Genomic DNA, 22,260 nt, shown 5'->3' with positions numbered 1-22,260 from the left:
CTCTCACCAGTCCTTGCTCCTTATTTTTGTCTAATACCCCAGTTTGTCACGACATTTGATTCAGAAGGGCACTTTTTTGTCAGACGGCTCACCGGTCAGGTATACATCCGTGCTAAAATATCAAGGTGAAAGTCATCATAGCTTGCGCAGAATAGACCCAGCTCCCAACCCAACTTTGAGAATAGATTAACGGCATATTTTTTTTATCGCGCAAGAGTCTCGTGTTAACACAGCATGTTAATGCCACTAATATATGCATACTCCACGTCTTAATTCCATTTCTGTTTAGTTCAGTTATGACTTTACTCAGATTAAGGTAATCAAAAATCGCTGTTTTGAGCTTGTGTTGTTCTACAGTACATGTTTAACCAAATAAACAGTTAGTAAACACAAGTACATCTTATTGAACATCATTTATTTTCATCACCAATTATCATAGTAGATCAGTTTCTCAAGCAGTTTGTGATGCATTTTGGAAACAGGAGATGAGCCCCTGGTCTAATGCGCCACCTGGCTTGAGAAACCCGTTCTCAAAGACTTACTTTTGGTCACTATTTAGTCATTACACCCATTTATTTTTCTCCCTTGTGTATGTACGCTGACCTGTCCATCTAATTACCTTTACATGTACACGCACGCATGCACGCACACACACACACACACACACATTATTGTTATTTTAGTTCTTTTATGTTTCTTACATCTGTTTTTGTTGTTGTTTTGTTTTTTTTGTATGTGATCCCAATTTGTGTTCCTTTTGCATATTCTAATAATATTAATAATAAATAAATAAATAAATACCAGTGTACGTCAACTAAACCTCATTGGACATCAACTAAATATCATTGGACGGCAACTAAACATCATTGGATGGCAACTAAACATCATTGGACGTCAACCAAACATCATTGGATGTCAACTAAATATATTTGGACGTCAACTAAATATCACTGGACGTCAACCAAACATCATTGCATGTCAACTAAATATCATTGGATATCAACTAAGTATCACAGGACTTCAACTATCAATTAAACATCAACTAAATATTGGACATGATTGGTCAAAATAACGTTGTGCTTAGACATTGGCTAGACATTGAATTTTGGTCACCTGACTTCACAACCTAAATCTAACCAAATATTAACGTCTTAAGACATTGTGTGCCTGCTGGGCACACAAGTAATGGTTGTATTTTTTAACCTATTTTTTTACTGTTAGACATTGTATTGTATTTTTTTGAGTTTGTGTACATGACCAATTTTTCATTCGGAAAAAAAACCAAAAAAAATAAACACATGAACATTTTGAACTCCAGACTGCAAAGACCTTAAAGGTGCAGTGTGTAAGTTTGACATCCAGTGGTTGAACTAGGAATTGTACACCTGGATCAAAACACACTTTCACACAGCTCCTCCTCTGACGAGTCCATGCAAGCGCAAGTTGCCAGATTGACATGAGTGTGCTTGACTATCGAGCCTAAAGGCTGATTTGAACCATTTTCTCATTAAAATCGACGGTATGCGATAGAAGAAATATTTTCCATACTAAAAGAAGTCCTAACCAACACCTAAAATGTATATTTTTAGAAACGGCTTCTATTTCTCACAGGTGAACAACAGGATAAACTGATCACCTCAGGTACACCTCATGTGCTTTATTCAGTGTTAAATGCTAATAATGCGAGTTTGAATGCCATTTATTGCCATACTACAGAAAGCAGCAACAGATAGTTCACCTCAGATCTTGAGAATAAAACAAACCGTTTAAAATTGAATTTCAGATCTGTGACTCAGCATGTGCATTTAATAATGTTGGTTTAATATGTGTTAATTAGATTATAAACCTTACTTATGGATTTAGTTTTTATTTTAGTGTTTTTTTTAAATAAAGCATGACGGTACAACATGAACGTGACTATGAATATATTAAAACATGTGTTTGTTTGTTTTATAAATTCGTAATAATGACAAAAAATACAAATTTGTGGATCTCCTTACTTCCGGGTTCAGCAATACTGCCGTTGTGGCTGGAGTATTCTGGGAAATTTTCTTACCCCTTGGTTTCGAGTGTGGTCCTGAAAAATCTTCATTCGAAGGGGTATTCACCCCTTCCCCTTAGCCCTACGCCTTAAAGCTAAAGAGAATTGGGACACCCCTACCCCTTGACGTGAACGCGCAAAACGAGGGGTAGGGGTAAGGGGAGGGCTAATGGGTAGAATTGTGACTGGGCCTTAATTCAAAAACTTACATACAGCACACTTTAAGAGTGAAGATACATTATTGAGAAATCCAGCCCTGTATAATATCAGTCATCTTCTGTAGAGCTGAACTGAAGCAGTTTTCAAACACGCTGTATTGTATAAAAGGCTATATAATATATAAGCAGGCTATAGAAATAGAGGCTTCACAATAAAAAGCAGCCATCTGCCCATGCATAAAGAGAAATGCATACTGCTGCCATTGACTTTCATTGTATGCAAAAGAGCAGCACTGCATCCAAAATCTCCAATTGTGTGTGTTCGCTAAATAAAGTCGTACTGGAGTGACATGAGTGTGACTGACTGCCTGGTAGAAAAGAGCAGACTGCTTCAAACATACCCAGCTTTCCGCACAGAAAACGCACGTGGTAGTTGTGGCAAATCCCATCCAGCTGCTCTTTGTTGAGGCACACAAAGCCATAGTTTCTGTCAAACTTGGAGAAGACTTCTCCTGTCATGTTGGCAGGGATGCCGTCAAGAGTTTCAGCCTGTAGGCAAAGCAGGAGATTTATAAGGCAGTCAAACACCCTCACACACACATAAGCACACACTGCTGCAGCTGAAAAGTTTGGGGTCAGCACAATTCAGTTTCTTTTTTCAATATTGTTGGTTGAAAACATTTTGATTTATTTATTTTTGAACAGAAATATCATACATTAAAATTCTTTAACAAAACATACATTTCAACTTGTTCCAAAATGGAGCGGGATGAGGCACAAGGTTATTATTTTCCCACCCCATTACCACATACATCATTCGTCTATTACTTAAACTTCTTTCTTCTTTTTACATGATACATATTTTATCCTTTTTGTATTTTATACATATCTAAACTAGAAACAAAACAAAAACAGCATTCTTTGCAGTGAAGTGGTCTTTAATTTTTTTATTTCCAGAGTTGTAAATGTAACCTTGGGCAAACTTTTGAATGCCTGTTTAATATTCAATATTTATAAAAACATCTGAAATTAACTTAAATTAAATTCATTCTGCAATAATTTTCCTTCGGCTTAGTACCTTTCTTAATCAGGGGTCACCACAGTGGAATGAACCGCCAACTTATCCAGCATATGTTTTACACCGCGCATGCCCTTCCAGCTGCAACCCAGTACAGGTAAACATCCATACACTCATTCACACACATACACTATGGACAATTTAGTTTATTCAATTCACCTATAGCACATCTCTTTAGATCATTGATATTTGTAACATTAATCTATAAAATGTAATTGCTTATCATTTTAAAAATTATTTTTTTTTTTTAAATAAAAATACAAACATATCATGGTTTCCATGGAAATATAAAGCAGCAGAGCTATTTTCAATATTATAAAAAGTGTTTTGGTCATGAAATCACATTTGGACTGGAGAATTGATGCTGAAAAATATAAACTAAATCCATGTTTAATTATTAAATTAGTATAATGTAAATTATTAATTGTAAAAATTATACATTTTAATATATTTTTGATTAAATTAAATTAAATTAAATTAAATTAAATTAAATTAAATTAAATTAAATTAAATTAAAATAAATTAAATTAAATTAAATTAAATTAAATTAAATTAAATTAAATTAAATTAAATTAAATTAAATTAAATTAAATTAAAATAAATTAAATTTCCTTCAACTTAGTCCCTTTATTCATTATGGGTCGCTGCAGCGGAATGAACCACCAACATATGTTTTACACAGCGGATGCCTTTCTAGCTGCAACCCAGTACTGGGAAACATCCATACACATTCATTCACACACATACACTACGGACAATTTAGTTTATTCAATTAGGCTATAGCGCATGTCTTTGGACTTTGGGGGAAACCAGAGCACCTGGAGGAAACCCACGCCAACACAGTTTCAGCTGTACAATATAATGTTAAACATTTCTGATGTGACTTTTATTATTTAACTATTATTTAACTTTTATTACTTAACTAGTATTTTTGTTATAAAACATGCACGTTTTATTATTATTGACAGAGTACGGTATTTAAAGATCGTCTATGTGCATTCATTCCTACCTAAAATTCAAGTTTGACACGCTGAAGCATACTTATATATGTATTCACAGTGAACATATGTTTACCTCCATATCTAGAGGGTTACTGCACATCCTCTCAGGGAAAGCTTTGTGGAGGTCAGACAGTTTCTCCCAGTCACCCGATCCTCTCTCATCATCGCGGTCAAACCATTCTGTCCATTCGGCCTCTGAAAACCCACACAAACATACAGACGCATAGATTAAACTCCGAAAACACCACCACCCTCAACAGAGACAGGCTCTTGTAGATATTAGTCTCATTTACATCTTTAATCTTCCTGTTTTGCAATTCTGCCTGTCAAAGCCTATTTATGCAGAGATAATTGCAGTTCGCCCTCCCCGTTTTGCCGTCTGCGCTGCCAGACCTACAGGGAATTCAGCCTACTTTTTGTTGCATTGCATTCAAATCAAAGCAAACACAATATAAAAAAACTAAACAAAACGAGAGACACCTCTGCCATGCAATCGAGAAGACGTGACTCCTTCACTCTCGGCTGCGATCAGGGCTGAATTCTCAAGAGATCGTGCTGTTCGGGGGATACTTGAAAATGATTAGAAGCTACAACAAATTATAAAGAGCCCTCCAATGCAAAAGAGCCCTTAGAATCCACTCCAGGAGTGCGGTGGGAAATTTACTGTGTATTTGAACCTGTGGGAACCCAACTGGTGTCATGCTGTATACCGTAGTAGGTGTTTAATCCAATAACATTTAAAAAAACGTGTTCTAAAAAGGTGGGAAACTCTATTTCAGATCTTGGATTGGTTCTCTTATATTGTTTCAAAAAGCATGTACATTTTTATGATTCTAAGAAGTTGTAAACTCTCTTTTTAAGTGGTCTTAGACTAGTTGAGCTACCCTAGGCAGCGACAACTGCAATCAACGGTTTTCAATAACTTGCATTGAGTGTGGTGGAATTTTGGCCCCCTCATCTGTACAGAATTATTGTAATTCAGCCACATTGGAGGGTTTTTAAGTATGAACCTCGATTTAAGGTCATGTCACAGCTTCTCAATTGGATTCAGGTCAGGACTTTGACTAAGCCACTGCAAAGTCTTCATTTCGTTTTTCTTCAGCCATTCAGAAGCAGACTTAAGGGAAAACAAAAAACAAAACTACATAGTCTTGTGTGAAAAAGTGTTTGCCCCCTAAACCTAATAACTGGTTGGGACACCCTTCGCAGCAACAACTCCAATCAAGCTCTTTCGATAACTTGCAATGACTCTGTTACAGTGCAGTGGAGACATTTTGGCAGACTCTTCTTTGCAGAATAGTTGTAATTCAGCCACATTGGAGGGTTTTTGAGTATGAACCTTGTTTTTAAGTTCATGCCACAGCATCTTGATTGGCTTCAAGTCAGAATTTTGACTAAGCCACTCCAAAGTCTTTATTTTGTTTTTCTATAGCTATTCAAAAGTGGACTTAAGGGAAAGCAAAATAAAAACTACATAGCCCTGTGTGAAAATTGCTTGCCCCCCAAAACCTAATAACTGGTTGGGCCAGTCTTAGCAATCAAGCACTTTCAATAATGAAAGCACTTGCTATGATTCTGTTACACTGCAGTAGAGACATTTTGACCTACTAATCTTTGCTGAATTATTGTAATTCAGCCTCATTAAAGGGTTTTCAAGCATGAACTGCCTATTTAAGGTAATGTCACAACTTCTCACTTGGATTCAGGTCAGGACCTTGACTAGGCCAGTCCAAATTCTTCACTTCATTTTTTATCAGCCATCCAGACTTGCTGGTGTGCTTTGGATCATTGTCCTGCTGCAGCACCCAAGTTTGGTTCAGCTTGAGCTCACGGCCAGACTACTTTATACTCAAATAATAATAATAAAATGTTCTAATAAGTTGTGAAAACTCAAACTGTTCTCAAAACGTTTTAAACAAATAGTTTCAAACAACCAATTCTATCTCTAAAAATTTTATTTTTCTCTATCATTTATCATCATCAAGTTGTAAAAGCTTTATTTTCTTATGTTCTCTAAACGTTTAGAATGTTTTTTAAGTTTAGTAAAAAATATATATTATACAATTTATAAATACTTTTTATATATACAATTTAAATTATACAATTTTAATACTTATTATTATTATACAAATTACACAATACTTTTTTTCCACAGGTAAATGTATTTTTAAAATAATTTATAAACCTTAAAACATTTCCCTCTTGTGAGCTTGATGATTAAATCATTTATACACATTTAAAACATTTGTTTAATTACAAAATGTATGCATAATATTAATATTAATCACGTTAGTTCCACAATAAGCACCAATTTGCAAGTAAATTTCACAAATAAACACAGAAAAATGGCAAGTAACACAATGAATTATTATATTAAATTACTGTTAAAGTAAGCAGAAACTCTGAAATAGTGTTTTTTTATTGAATTAACTTCACTAATCTTTATTCTCAACTATTTAGATTGAATTAATTGCCTGTTTTAAAAGCGAAAGAACAAAACTGTTCATATCACACATTCTTATGTTTACAAATGACCATTAAAATGTTTTCATTCAAAATGTAAACCATTGATATTTTGTAACATTAATCAATAAAATAAATGCATTAATTTGACCACATGCTGTAAATGCTTCTAATTTATACATTATTTTAAACTTTCAATTCCTCAAATAATCTTAAAAATAAATAAAGAAATAAATAAAGAAAGAAAGAAAGAAAGAAAGAAAGAATAAATAAATAAAATATCAAGGTTTCCATGAAAATAAAGCAGCACAACAATTTTTAATATTAATAATATATTTAATATTATTATTATTATTTTGGTGATGAAATCACATTAGACTGGTGAAATGATGCCCAAAAATCAGCTTTATATCACATAAACAAACTGCATTATTGTAACTACTGCAAAAGTAAATAACAATAAGTGATATTGAAAGACAATGATTGTAAAATTATGCATTTTTTATGTATTTTTGATTAAATAAATGCATGTTTGGGGCAGCATGGTGGCTCAGTGGTTAGCACTGTCGCCTCACAGCAAGAAGGTCACTGGTGTCCCGGCTGGGTCAGTTGGCATTTCTGTGTGGAGCTTGTATGTTCTACCCGTGTTGGTGTAGGATTCCCCCACAGCTATAGGTGAATTGGGGAAACAAAATTGGCCGTAGTGTATGAGGACATGTGAGAGTGTATGGGTGTTTCCTAGTACTGGGTTGCAGCTGGAAGGGCATGCGCTGCGTAAAACATATGCTGGAATATTTGGTAGTTCATTCCACTGTGGCGACCCATGATAAATAAGGGACTAAGCCAAAGGAAAATGAATGAATAAATTCACGTTTGACGTACATTAGAGACTTCTGTCCAAAAATCAGTTCAAAATTGAAGAATATTTACAATAAAAGTGAACTTTTCAGAGATTAATAGCATATCACTGATCACAAAACAAAATCTGAACTTGTTCCCAGAATTCCAGGATAAATGTGGGCCACTTTTCCCCATCTGTGCGCTGCAATCATACAGCAGGACTTTAATTCTACATCTAAATGAGTTCATTCTGAGCCCATAATAAGATCTTGCACACTTGTTAACTAAATGACGGCTCCACTGATGAACAAACAGATGGCATCTTCTGAATGGAGACAGAAAGATGCAACACGGATAGTAATTAAAGGGATAGTTCACTCAAAAATGAAAATTCAGTCATTATTTACTCACTCTTTACTTATTAAAAACCTATTAGATCTTCTTTCTTTTGTTGAACACATTCCTTCAATTATTCATTCATTTTCCTTCTGCTAAGTTTCTATTTCAGAGGTTGCCTCAGCGGAATGAACCATCAACTATTCCAGCATATATTTTACACAGCAGATGCCTTTTCAGTCGCAACCCAGTACTGGGAAACACCCATACACCCTCAGTCACACACACACTCATACACTTCGGCCAATTTAGTAAATCCAACTCACCTGTACCGCATGTCTTTGGACTGTGGGGGAAACCGGAGCACCCAGAGGAAACCCATGCTAACACAGGGAGAACATGCAAACTCCTCACAGAAATGCCAACTGGCCCAGCTAGGACTTGAACCAACGACCTTTTTGCGGTGAGGCGAGAGTGCTAACCACTGAGCCACTGTACTGTCCCTTGTTGAACACAAAAAAATATATTTTGAAGAAAGCTGAAAACCTGTAACCTGTGACTTCTATAGAATTTCGTTTTCCTATGTAAGTCAATGGTTACAGGTTTCCAGCTTTCTTTATTCAAACATTCAGAGATGAGAAGTGGAGGTGAAGCAAATATGTTCATATCAGATTCAAGGTTTAATTTAGAAGCTTGAATTTTATCTACTTTCATCTTGCTCTCTGTTTTTTACCTAGTCTTTTTTTTTGCATGCAGAACAGGTACATTGAAATATTCGTAATTAATTAAGATGTGCTGGTATCTCTTCTTATCATCTAATTATTGTTAAGTTAATGAGAAATGTAACTACTATGGAGTATATATATATATATGTATATGGTGCATCACAGTGGCGCAGTGGGTAGCACGCTTGCCTGACAGCAAAAAGGTTGCTGGTTCAAGCCCCGGCGGTGTCAGTTGGCATTTCTTTGTGGAGTTTGCATTTTCTCTCTGTGTTGACGTGGGTTTCCTGCAGGCGCTCTTGTTTCCCCCACAGTCCAATTACATGCGCTATAGGTGAATTAAAACTAAATTGTCCATAATGTATGTGTGTGAAAGAGTGTGTATGGATGTTTCTCAGTGTTGGGTTGCGGCTGGAAGGGCATCCGCTGCATAAAACATATGCTGGATAAGTTGGCGGTTCATTTTGCTGTGGCGACCCCAGATTAATAAAAAGACTAGATATTTTTGAAGACACTTCTATACAGCTTAAAGTGACATTTAAAGGCTTAACTAGGTTAATTAGGGTAACTAGGCAGGTTAGGGTAATTAGGCAAGTTATTGTTTAATGATGGTTTGTTCTGTAGACTATCAAAAAATATATAGCTTAAAAGGGCTAATAATATTGACCTTAAAATGGTTCATAAAAAATTAAAAACTGCTTTTATTCTAGCCGAAATAAAACAGACTTTCTAAATAAGACTTAAAATATTATCAGACATACTGTGAAAATTTCATTGCTCTGTTAAACATAATTTGCGAAATATTTTAAAAAAATCAAAGGGGGGCTAATAATTCTGATTTCAGCTGTATATTAAATCTCCAGTGTCACATGATCCATCAAACATCATACAATTTCTGATTTGCTAAAGAAACTTTTCTTATCATTATCAAGGTTGAAAACTGCTGTGGTGCTTTTGATTGATTGATTGATTAAATGAATGGCTTTTTCATTAATAGAAATGTTAAAATATAAACATGATTATGTTTATGGTAAATACAAAAAAAAAAACTGCAATTTGAAATAGCATTTTTAGTATTTAAAAAAAAAAATCATTATTTTAAAGTTAATTAATATACTTATTTGTATTTTTAAAGCTGCATTTTTTATCAAAATACAGTAATGTGTAAATTCATAACATAATCCAAAGCATAAATAAATAAATTAATTAATAAGTTGGCGGTTCATTCCGCTGTGGCGACCCCTGATTAATAAAGGGACTGAGCCGAAAAGAAAATGAAAGAATGAATGAATAAACTAATTAATTAATATTCTTCTGAACTGATCTTTGGAAGGAATTCTCTTATGCATATTAAACATGCATTTATTAAATCAAAAATACCAAAAAAATTTGTAATTTTACAATTATTTTCTTGCAATATCGCTGATGGTTATTTACTTTTGCAGTAATTACCATAATGCATTTTGTTTATGTGATATAAAGCTGAATTTTCAGCATAATTTCTCCAGTCTAATTAGATTTCATGACCAAAACACCTTTAATAACATAAAATTGTTGTGTTTTTTTAAATATGTAAAAAAATGTATTGATTTATTTGTTTGTTTAATTGTTTATTTATTTATTATTTGTATTTTTAAGGCTACATTTATTTATTAAAACAAACAAACAAATAATTAATTAATTAATAGTTTATTTGTTTGTGGATGCTGAAATGGAACACATATAACTGTACCGTTTATGTTCAATACAAAAAGAATTTGGAATAATTTACATTTTTAACATCTTTAACATTGTTCTACATTTTTTTTTAAATAAATTATTCCAAATATTTATTTATTTATGTTTTGCATGTATTGCATCTATTTGATTAAATTACAGTAATCTGTTACATGTATTATGCAGTTCAAAGCTTAAAGTAAATAAATAAATTTATTTATTGAATTATTTGTTTGTTTGTTTTAATAAATAAATGCAGTCTTAAAAATACAAATAAATAAATCAATAAATTTGTTTATTCATTTATTTTGCTTAGGCTTAGTCCCTTTATTCATCAGGAGTCGCCACAGCAAAATGAACCACCATAAATAAATAAGTAAACAAATAAATAAGTAAATAAGTAAATTTGTTTGTTTGGTAACACTTTATTTTAATGGTCCATTTGAGTATTAGTAGACTGTCTGCTTAATATCTGTTGATACTGCTCCTTCAACAGATATTTAACTGATAAGAAAATTTGCAAGTCAACTTGTCAACTTACACTAACCCCAACCCTGACCCCAACCTAACAGTCTACTTACAATTTAATGAGAATTAGTTGGCATGTGGAAGCAATGTAGCATAAATTTAACAAACGGACCATCAAAATAAAGTGTGACGGTTTGTTTTAATAAATAAATGCAGCCTTAAAACATAAACAAGCAAACAAATAAATAAATTTGTTAATTTGTTTGTTTCAATAATTAAATGTAGCCTCAAAATACAAATAAAAAAGTAAATAAATAAATAAATGAACGAATGAATGAATGAATGAGTAAATAAATAAATGAATAAACAAACAAACAAACAAACAAATAAATAAATGAATGGATGAATGAATGAGTAAATAAATAAATGAATAAACAAACAAACAAACAAATAAATAAATGAATGAATGAATGAATGAGTAAATAAATAAATGAATAAACAAACAAACAAACAAATAAATAAATGAATGGATGAATGAGTAAATAAATAAATGAATAAACAAACAGACAAACAAATAAATAAATAAATAAACAAATAAACGAATGAAAGAATGAGTAAATTAATTAATTAACAAACAAACAAACAAACAAAAAAATAAATGAATGAATGAGTAAATAAATAAATGAATTAACAAACAAACAAACAAACAAACAAATAAATAAATAAATGAATAAATGAAAGAATGAGTAAATAAATAAATGAATTAACAAACAAACAAACAAACAAATAAATAAATAAATGAATGAAAGAATGAGTAAATAAATAAATGAATTAACAAACCAACAAACAAACAAACAAACAAACAAACAAATAAATAAATAAATAAATAAATAAATAAATAAATAAATAAATAAATAAATAAATAAAGCACAACTATCTTTAATACTAATAAAATTTTTGGTCATAAAACCACATTAGACATTCCTTCATTTATTCATTCATTCATTCATTCATTTTCCCCAGCTTTAGACTACATTATAAATGTAATGTTAAAATATGATTTTCAATGGTACTGCTTTCATGGTATTTTTATCATAAAATGTATATGAGCTATTGAAGCTTTAAAAAATAAAACAAATGAAAACATTTTGAACATCAAGTATGATAATAAGTGATCAAATATAACTTTAAATGTCTAACAAGGCAAAATTGTCCTTTTGACTATTTTCTGCTGGATCTTGTCGTACTACATCATGTCTGTCGTGGTTTTAATCATGCGCTGCTGGAAAAGCCGACACAGCTGGTCACCAGAACTAGTTTAACCAGCAGGACGGCAACAAGAAAGAGCGTACGGCTCTGGCAGATGCGGTAGTTAAAGCAAGTTCACCCCATTCCCGTGTCATTCTAACCCTGCACTATTCATTCTTCCATGAAACACAACAGGAGATGTTAAAGTGAAACTCTGAGCTGTTTTTTCCTCACATCAAAAGTGAAGTGTGATTTCTGTAGGCCAGGCTTCAAAAAGAAGTAAAACTCCACATGAACTGATCGTAGAGTCGATCTGACCAGAGGTTCTGCTACAAATCATCATTCTCCATCACTCAGATTTTCTGTCATGTTTTATTTTCTGTAAAATATGTTATTTTTAATGTGACATATCTTTTCTTACAGTTAAAATAACTCCTGTTCAGCAGGGGCTTTTTTTAGCTTCAGCAGCTGCTGAGTCGCAGAATATTGCCCTTTATTTATATTTTCTCATCACTGAAAATCTGAAAGAGATCGTTGATTTAATGAACAGTATCGTATGAATCATTTCACTGAACTTCTACCATGGAAGTCAATGGTTAGAGGTTTCCAGCTTTCTTCAAAATGGCTTCTTTTGTGTTTAACAGAAGCAAGAATCTCAAGGAGATTTGGACCACTTGAAGGTGAGTGAACAGTGAGTGGATTTTCATTGTAGGGTGAACTGTCACTTTAAGTCAAAACCAACTCCATTCATTTATTCATTCATTTTCTTTTTGGCTTAGTCCTTTTATTAATCATGGGTCGCCACAGCTGAATGAACCGCCAACTTATTCAGCAATGTTTTACGCAGCGGATGCCCTTCCAGCCACAACCCAACACTGGGAAACACCCATACACTCTTGAATTTTACCTTATTCAATTCACCCATAGCTCATGTCTTTGGACTGTGGGGGAAACCGGAGCAATGTCAATTAGCAAAATTCTTGCTGTTAGGCGATTTTGCTACCCACTGAGCCACCGTGATGCCAATACCAAAACCAATCCACCATAAAAGGTTGTGGACTTTATCATACACTCAATGCAGTGCAAGTGTTTTTTTGCTAGTTTCACCCTAGGTTTCGTTTTCACATTTTGTGTCACATCCCAGCAGACACACATCAAAGACGTTAATATTAGGTTAGAATTAGGTTGCCAGTGTGGCGTGTGTGTGTTGTTGCACTAGATTATTGGCTCCTTTTTTATTATCGGGAGGGTATTTTATTTTGAAAGGCGATTTAAAGGAAATGGACAGGATGTACAATTAATTACTTTCCTTTTCCTTTAACATTTTTCGTTATTCTTGCCTCAATGTTAAAGTTTCGATAATGTTCCCTTTATATCCATATGAAAAATAATATAAATGTTTATAAGCGAGTATGATCGCGAAGGCGCGAGATGACAGCTGACGTAGTTTCCGGTGTGCGCTCACTTTGTTAGATGGCGTCCGCGTTGTTCAGCTCATATATTTTGTTACAGATTTGCTCTATGATAATGGAAACATACTATCTTATGAAGATTTTATGAGGATACATAACTTTCCAATTCCTTTTAAAGAATTTCACCAAGTGGTTAAGGCTATTCCAGCTGGTTTAATACAGCAAATTTATAATCACCTTTCTTATGGATGCGTTAAAAAGATACTCCCAGAATTAAAAATTGACGGTTTTGACATACTTTCTCCATCATATAATAATAAAAAAAATTAGACAATTGTTTCAGTCTAAACACAAAATATCCCCTAGAGGGAAATATTATTGGAATGAAAACATTATTGATATTAATTGGAAAGCTGCCTGGTCAACACCCTTTAAATTTTGCCTTTTAAATAAGGTTAAAGAAGTGCACTTTAAAATACTTCACAAAATTTATCCTTGCAAAGCAACTTTATCTAAATTCATGGATATTGATAATACTTGCACAGTTTGTAATATACATGAGGAAGACTTATCTTTTCTATAACTGATGTCTCTCTTAAATTTTGGAATGATGTTAGTGACATGTTATTTGGGCAAAGAAATGTCAATTACAGGCTATCTTTAAAAGATGTCATTTGGACTTTTTCACACACAAAGTGATGTTTGATAAACAAATTTCGGGAGGAGCACGCGCAGAAGTTTCAGTATCAAATACGTCATTGACAATTATTCTATTATCCAATCAGTTCTTGACCAAACCCCTATATATACCAAAGCTGTCTTACCTGCAGCATCTTACGACTTTAGCATCCCTCCACCACCCCGTCACCTCACCTCTTAAGCATTACTATCCCGGGGGGAGCGTTCTGGGGCCGGGCTAGATACTTCGCTCGAATCCCTATTCCTCTTTGTTTCCTGATAAGAGGAATGACTCGAGTTTAGGTGTCTTCCCCGAGCTCAGAGCCCTCTCCCCGGACAGCACGCCAAATACGCTTTATTCTGAAACTGTTGCAAGTGTGAACTCGTGAAAAGAATATTGGAGTATGTTGTTAACTTCTACATCTTACAAGGTAAATATTTTGTTCATAAACAGAAATTTGCTGAATGTATACCAAAATGCAATATCTTCTTATTAGAAATGGATACTTTGAAAAAGTCTCTAATGCAAATTAAAAACAAAAAGAGTGATTTAATGTTAGATTTCATGAAGGAATTTTTCTCTGGTACTGATCCCCCGCTGTAGTCGATGATTGTATCCTAAGTTATTACTTTTGTTTATAGGTATATAAGTATTCAGTAATACTTTTGTTGTTGTTGTTGTTGTTATCATTTTCGGTTGTGTTTTTGCAATTCTTGTAATGTTCCCGGACATAGCTTATATCTGAATTTTGTACTATTACTTTATGTAATGTTTCAAAACTTATATAAAAAAAATAAATAAATAAATAAAAAATGTTCAGCTCTTCTTATAAATACTGATATTATTACAATAATATGGATGTTTAGATTATTCAGTCTTTTCAATAAGGTTAAATATTGTTACATATAAATTGTATCTTATATGTAAAATGTGATTTAGGGATTCAATTCAATCGGGTTGAGATTTTACATTTATTTTTGAGAAGGTTCATGTAGAATTTCTGCATTTTCCTTTAAAAATGAGAGCAAATGAGTTTAAAAATTGTGTACTGATCAACAGATATTGCTGTGCTGTGACTGTTCATTGGACTAATGTCTGTTACATATGCTTTTTGATACAGGTATGTTATGAATCACAATTTAATGTGCTCAATGTATTGTTTTAATTTATTTTTAACATGGTTATTGTGCCCATGCTGACACTCTGTGAGATGGCGTCCGACAGACAGACAATGCAGTGCTGTGAAGGTTTATTGGACTGATGTCTGTTACATATGCTTTTTGATACAGGAGTGATACAAGAATTAAATTCAAGTTCAAGTATATTGCTGTATGGATCCTTATATTAACACCAACCAACACAACGCAGAAGGACATCCATTACACCAGCATCTAAGGACAATGTTATTTTGACATCCAATAACAACATGAAATTAAGTTGGTATCTGATTGATTTTAGCTTGTGTTGGAAAGTGGCCAAAATCCAACGTCGAGCCAACATCTTAAACCAACGTCATATTGATGTCAAACACTGACATTTATTCATCAGGTATGGCAACCAAAATCCAAAGTCTGATAGACGTCATAGTGGTAACGTCCACACAATGTCAAGTTGTAACGTCATTAGATGCTGATATTTGGTTGTTTTAAGGTTGTGTTGAAAAGTAACCAAAATGCAAACGCTGTCCGATGTTGAACATTGACGTTGGCCTGACTTTGGGTTCTAACGTCAACCCAATTTTTATTTCCGAACAAAATGCAACGTCCCATGACATTGGGGTACAATGTCAATCTGACGCCATGTTGACAACCTGTGCCTGCTAGGATTATTTAACATTTGCACCCATTTGTATGCTCATGGATGTGCTGGTCTGAAGAGGATGTGTGTTAAGGCGCATTACTCGTGCTTTTCTATTTGAAGGCAACTGAACTACAAAGGCGCAGGATTTTATTTGTTATTTATGTTAGTGTTAGATAGGGGTGTCAAAATTAATTGTTTTTTTCGGTGCACCCCAATGCAGACAGGGACAATTTGATATTGGTTCAGTAATAATCATAACCAGTTATTACGTACTGACGTCATTTATCTCCCATGCGCGATGTCGCTGTAGAATACATCGGCGAAGGAGGCGAGGGTGAGTAAATAAAACAACCCTACTACTTAAAAGGTAGATAATTATGCACAGTTCAACTGCTTGTGAGTTTGCAAGAAAATCTTTCATTAACACTGAAGAAGGCACAGCACACGAGCCGCTATTTCACTACTAGGGAGAAATGCTGTAAAACTCCATCTCTGCCTCTCTCTCTCATTTATTTGACCCGCTGCGCTGGCGTGTTTGTGAAATAACTTTTCCTCTCCTCTTGGCTGTTAAAACGAGGTGCGAGTTTTCTCCACTGTGTCTATTATGGATTACCTGTGATAACATCATATTATGCGCATATAGACTGTAACCGCGGCTGTTCATCCCGTGTCATTCATAGGTGACTTTCATTTCAGCGCATTCATTTCTAAAGCCAATCGCAGCCCTTTCTGTTGAGTGGGTGAAGACCTCCTTTGATAAATGCTCATATTGTTCTGTGCATGTATTGAAGTATTGTTTGATACATACAAAAAGAGAGTTTTCTTTGAGCAGGTCAAATTAGGGGTACAGTTCATATATCTGACTGCTTGTATTAAAGGACAAAATTGTATTACAAATAATATATAAATATTAATATATTTATAGATTTTAATAAAAAAAAAAAATTCTTGTGTTGTGAAGAAAAAATCTTATTATGTACTGAAAGCATCATCAATGCACCGTGATGCATCGAGATATCGAATTGAACCAAATCGATGGCATTATAATCATGACTGAACCGTACCGAACCGTGAGACCAGTGTAGGTTCACACTCCTAGTGTTAGATGCCTATTCGGGTCCAAAAAGCACTTACACATTGCTAAACACACACACAGGGATGCACAGCAACACACAAATATAATAAACAATGAAAATTAAAAGATTTCCATCATTCCTTAAGTTTAGTCCCTGATTTACAAGTGGTCACCACAGCGGAATGAACTGCCAACTACTTTAGCATATGTTTTACGCAGTGGCTGCAACACAAAATATTTTAAAATATATATATTATTGTCTATATAAATATAAAAACCGCTGCCTCCCCTATGCCTTCTTCAATTCAGGGGGCTTTGGTGGAATCCTGCTCTAGTGTAGACATTTGTTTAGTGTTATTATTAGTAGTATTATATGCATATTTATATTTGGGTTTTTTTAAATAATTTTTTTGTTTAGATTTGTCCACCTGTCAGGTTTTAGAGACGTCTGCATCGCCATAGTGGGGGCATAGGAATAGGAAGAGTGTTTGGCCCTAATGAAGTGTGTTTTGACCACACTTCAATATTATTGTTCATTTATTGTTTGCTGGAAATTAGAACTGAATTTAGAAATAGTTTTGAAACAAATATTTGTGTGTAACAAATGAAAATGCAAAATTAAATATGTAATGGATGTCTTCAGTGGTCATTCCACAGAGGCTCTTTAACCATTTTCTCGCTAGTGAAGCATTCAGTTTTTTCTTACAAAATCCGTCATGTAAATAGGAATACACCATGGTATGGCACAACTGAGTCTTAAAGACAATGTGCAATGAGACTGTAATTGGTTTAATGCACTTTACTCCAAACAAACCCATTAATCATTTGTTAATAAGGACAAACCTTTTAAGCAATGCGCTGTGCACACAGACCGTTTTTCCCATCCTTAAAATGGCAAAAGTGAATATAAAACAGAGCCCCATGTGTTTGGTGGATGTTTGATACCTTGCACCCACTGGCTGACAGTGGTGATGGTAAAATGCTCTCCATAACCTGAGTGAAACACCTGAGAGCTCCGGGCCTCAGATGAAGCCTTGGTTCCTGAACACACAAACAAAAAAGAAAAACTGCCTTCAGGATATTTTTGTTTGCTTTCCATCGCTGAGCAAACAAGAGGGCAAAGGAGACTCACCCTGATAGACGGCATGATCCTCCACTGCTGAGGACGCGTCTCCTTTGACTGTAATGAAACTCCACGGATGCCTGGGGACAGAAATACAGAGAGGAAGAGGGACAAATAAGTCTGAGGAGCAATGGATAAGTCATCTGTGCTGGACAAACATCTGACATTCACTGCGGTAACTGATGTTGACTGAAGGTTATTAGACAGGTTATTGCTAGTGCTGTCAAACGATTAATCACAATTAATCACATCCAAAATGAAAGTTTAATATTTTTTTTATATATTATATAGCTTATATATTGTGCACACTGTGTATATAAATATGTGCATGACTATATATATATATATATATATATATATATATATATATATATATATATATATATATATATATATATATATATTCATTCAAGACGTTAAAAACGTTAAAGTGACATTTAAAGGCTTAACTGGGTTAATTAGGTTACCTAGGCAGGATTGTATAACGATGGTTTGTTTTGTAGACTTGAAAAAAATATATAGCTTAAAGAGGCTAATAATTTCGTCCTTAAAATGGTTTTTTAAAAAATTAAAAACTGCTTTTATTCTAGCTAAAAAAAAACAAATAAGACTTTCTCCAGAAGAAAAAATATTATCAGACATGCTGTGAAAATATCCTTGCTCTGTTAAACATAATTTGGGATATATATATATATATATATATATATATATATATATATATATATATATATATATATATATATATATATATTTATTTTTATTAGTATTAAAATATTTTATATAATATATATAATTTATACAATATATAATATAGTATTTTATATGCAGCATGTGTGTGTGTTTATACATGTATACATAAATATACACATTATATATATATATATTTATAATTTAAATACAAACTTTTATCTTGAATGTGATTAATCGTGATTGATTGTTTGACAGCACTAGTAATTACAATAAAATGAGTTTCCTATGAGCCCCTGTTCTGATCAGTATGACTGGCATCATCATAATTAATAATTAAACAATCATAATAATCATCACCAACACTGTAAAGCTACTTTTTAGCTATGCTTCACTATATTTTTAGCTATACTTTTTAGCTTTTGTATTTAGTTTTTTTTTATACACTCACTTTCCTGCGAATAAATCCAACTCAATTAAAATAAATGAATTCTATAATAAAAGGGACCTATTATGCAAAAATCCCTCATAAGGAGTTTAAACACAATTGTGTGTCAACAGTTTGTGAATATAAGCAGCTTCTGATGGAAAATGTGTTCATTTTATTTTTTACAACCACACTTGATAAAAACAGAAGCATAAACATATGGATTGACATTCTCCCTTTGTACGTGTCATCAGAGAGGGAAAGCCCCGCCCATTAGTGACTATCACTCCCTCATTAGCATAGGATCTTAGTCCTGTTTTTGAATCTGCCACTATGCTGACACATTGGCACTTGCAGCTCCACCCTCTTTTAAAAAGAGCACAATCTCATTTGAATTTAAAGCGACAGTCACCCAAACAGCACAATTAAGATCAAAGCCTAAAAGGGTCAGTTTCAAAGAGTTATAAAACATTATTTGTGTGTTATTTTGAGCTTAGACTTCACATACACACTCTGGAGACATCAGAGACGTATTTTACATAAAAAGTGGCATAATAGACCCCCTTTAAAAGAATGCAACCTTTATATCAACACTATTACACCACTGCAGCAAAGTGAGTCAGATTACATATTTTATATAATTTTGTGATGATATGTAGAATAGAATTATGTGTTTAAAAAAGGCCCTGCCGAGTGTCTTATACTGTAATGAAACACATTGAACCTTTCATTGACATGACGTGTGTCCAAGGTCTAAAGTGACCGTGGCTTTAATAATGAGGTCTAAGTCCAGAAAACTTGATGCAAGTATGCAAACTGAGCATACTTAACCTGCGCTCTGCTGTTGCTATGGATTTCCTCATTCACTGAGCGTCTGCCGTTCAGCGCATTCAACTAATCACTGCAATTGAAAGTTTCTGCTGTAAGTGCCTCAGAATTTCTGAAAAACACTTTGCAAGAAGCCACTTAGTAGCAAATAAACCTGCCATTGTGTAACTGGCCATTTTCACAGTCGCCATCATTTTCACATCTACAGGAACAAGCACGTAATTATTTCCAGAATTTCCAGTTTTCAGATTGGAACGGGAATAACATTTAAAATCGCTTGCTCTTATTAGAAAGAAAATGTTTCAGATCATCGAACAAAAATAAGGTCAACAATAACGCAAGTAAATTCATCATGCATTTTTTAAATTAATGGCTCGTTTCCACTGACTGGTACGGTACGGTACGATTCGGTTTGGTACGGGTCACCTTTATCAGGCTTGCGTTTCCATTAACAAGGGTACCCTTTTGGTGGGCGTGGTATGACGGAAAGTTTCAGTCGATGTCATTCTCGCTCGAGAAAATGTCTACAATAAAGCTGTATGGGTCACTTACATATCATATGAGAAGCTCTTCTCACAACACAGATGCTTCATACACATAAATACTTGTGTAGAAATGTTTATTACTAACTTTTCAATGAACATGAGTTGATTATAACTGCAGATTAATGACAGTGCGAAACAGCCTACTGTAACGTCTGTAATTATATTAAATAACTAAATAAATGAACATATATAAACACATACAGCCCCTTACAGTCTCCGATATGTTCCCAACTACAGAAGAACTACACACAGCAGACATTTCGTCCGTATTTAGGTTCAAAACAACACAAAATACAGCCTACAGTCAGTGTAAACCTCTCATCTGTGTCTGTAATCTTCAGCAGCACATGTAGCCTCTGTTAGACAGTAATTCCGTCATTCCCGGTTTATATTAGTCCAAAAGGTGAAGATAATAAGTTAGTTAATCATGACATTTTGTTCATGTTTGCTGAAAAATAATGTGCTCCTTTTTTTCCAGCTTCTCCTTTGTTTTTTCGCGCTTCACTCTTGCTTTTGTCAGTGTCTGACAGGATCGGGTTTTAAAAGCACGTCAATAATCAAGCGCAGGTTATTATCATCAGCTCAAGAAGTTTGTTATTTCAGATATAATGTAGGCTTTTTGACAGTGGAAACGGCCATAAAAGCGTACCAAACCGTACCGTACCACTCAGTGGAAATGGGCCATAAGGTTTTTATTATTCAAAACTACATAGCCCTGTGTGCAAAAAGTGTTAGCCCTTAAACCTAATAACTGTTCATTTAAATGTTTTTAAGGTCATGCCACAGCATATTAATTGGATTCAGGTCAGGACTTTGACTAAGCCACTCCAAACTGTTCATTTTGTTTGTCTTCAGCCATTCAGAAGTGGACTTGCTGGGTATTTTTAATGTTAGGAATCAATTTAAATATGTTTTATCCCCTTATATTTACAGTTGAAGTCAGAATTATTACCCCTTCTGAATTATTAGCCCCCCCTCTTTATTTTTCCCCAATTTCTGTTTAACTAAGAGATGATTTTCAACACATTTCTAAACATAATAGTTTTAGTAACTCATTTCTAATAACTGATTTATTTTATCTTTGCCATGATGACAGTAAATAATATTTGACTAGATATTTTTCAAGACACTTCTATACAGCTTAAAGTGACATTTAAAGGCTTAACTAGGTTAATTAGGTTAACAAAATCCACATTCCCCATAATGAGTGCATTTTCTTAACATCTAAACTTATTTACTTATAACTTATTTCACATATTTATCTAAAATTAAAAGCCCTAATGTTCATACATCATTCATAAAAACCTAAATGGAAGTGTTATGACCATTCTGCCAAACCAAAAGTAAACCAGTCGCAGCATTAAAAGTCGCCAGAGCGGATCTGCTTTTTCCTGATGTGGTTGGATTAGCGTGTGGGAAACACCAGTCATTATGTGGGATTATTTAAATGCGAGTGATTGTAACGTCTAAGAGTGAATGAGTTTCACATGTAGAGCACAGATTCTGTTTTTCTTTTTTTTTGCAGCCTGGTGTTTCATTAAACATTTTAATTACTCCAAAAGTTGTTATCAGTCACAGCTATGCCGATAATATTCTCACCGCCAAGCTTCACT

The 22,260-nt window shown here is 33.7% G+C and overlaps 1 protein-coding gene across 1 annotated transcript in view; it reads right to left on the bottom strand.

Annotated features, from left to right (window-relative positions):
* cemip (cell migration inducing hyaluronidase 1) overlaps positions 1-22,260 on the bottom strand; it is a 380,066-nt gene that overhangs the window by 149,379 nt on the left and 208,427 nt on the right. Inside the window, 4 exon segments of the mRNA XM_056461019.1 lie at positions 2,601-2,748; positions 4,352-4,473; positions 17,983-18,078; positions 18,170-18,240. Of these exon segments, the coding sequence (XP_056316994.1) occupies positions 2,601-2,748; positions 4,352-4,473; positions 17,983-18,078; positions 18,170-18,240 (437 nt within the window).

This window comes from Danio aesculapii, chromosome 7 (genome assembly GCF_903798145.1).
Source record: "Danio aesculapii chromosome 7, fDanAes4.1, whole genome shotgun sequence".
Taxonomy (NCBI): Eukaryota; Metazoa; Chordata; class Actinopteri; order Cypriniformes; family Danionidae; genus Danio; species Danio aesculapii.
This window is presented reverse-complemented; position numbering and strand designations above follow the sequence as displayed.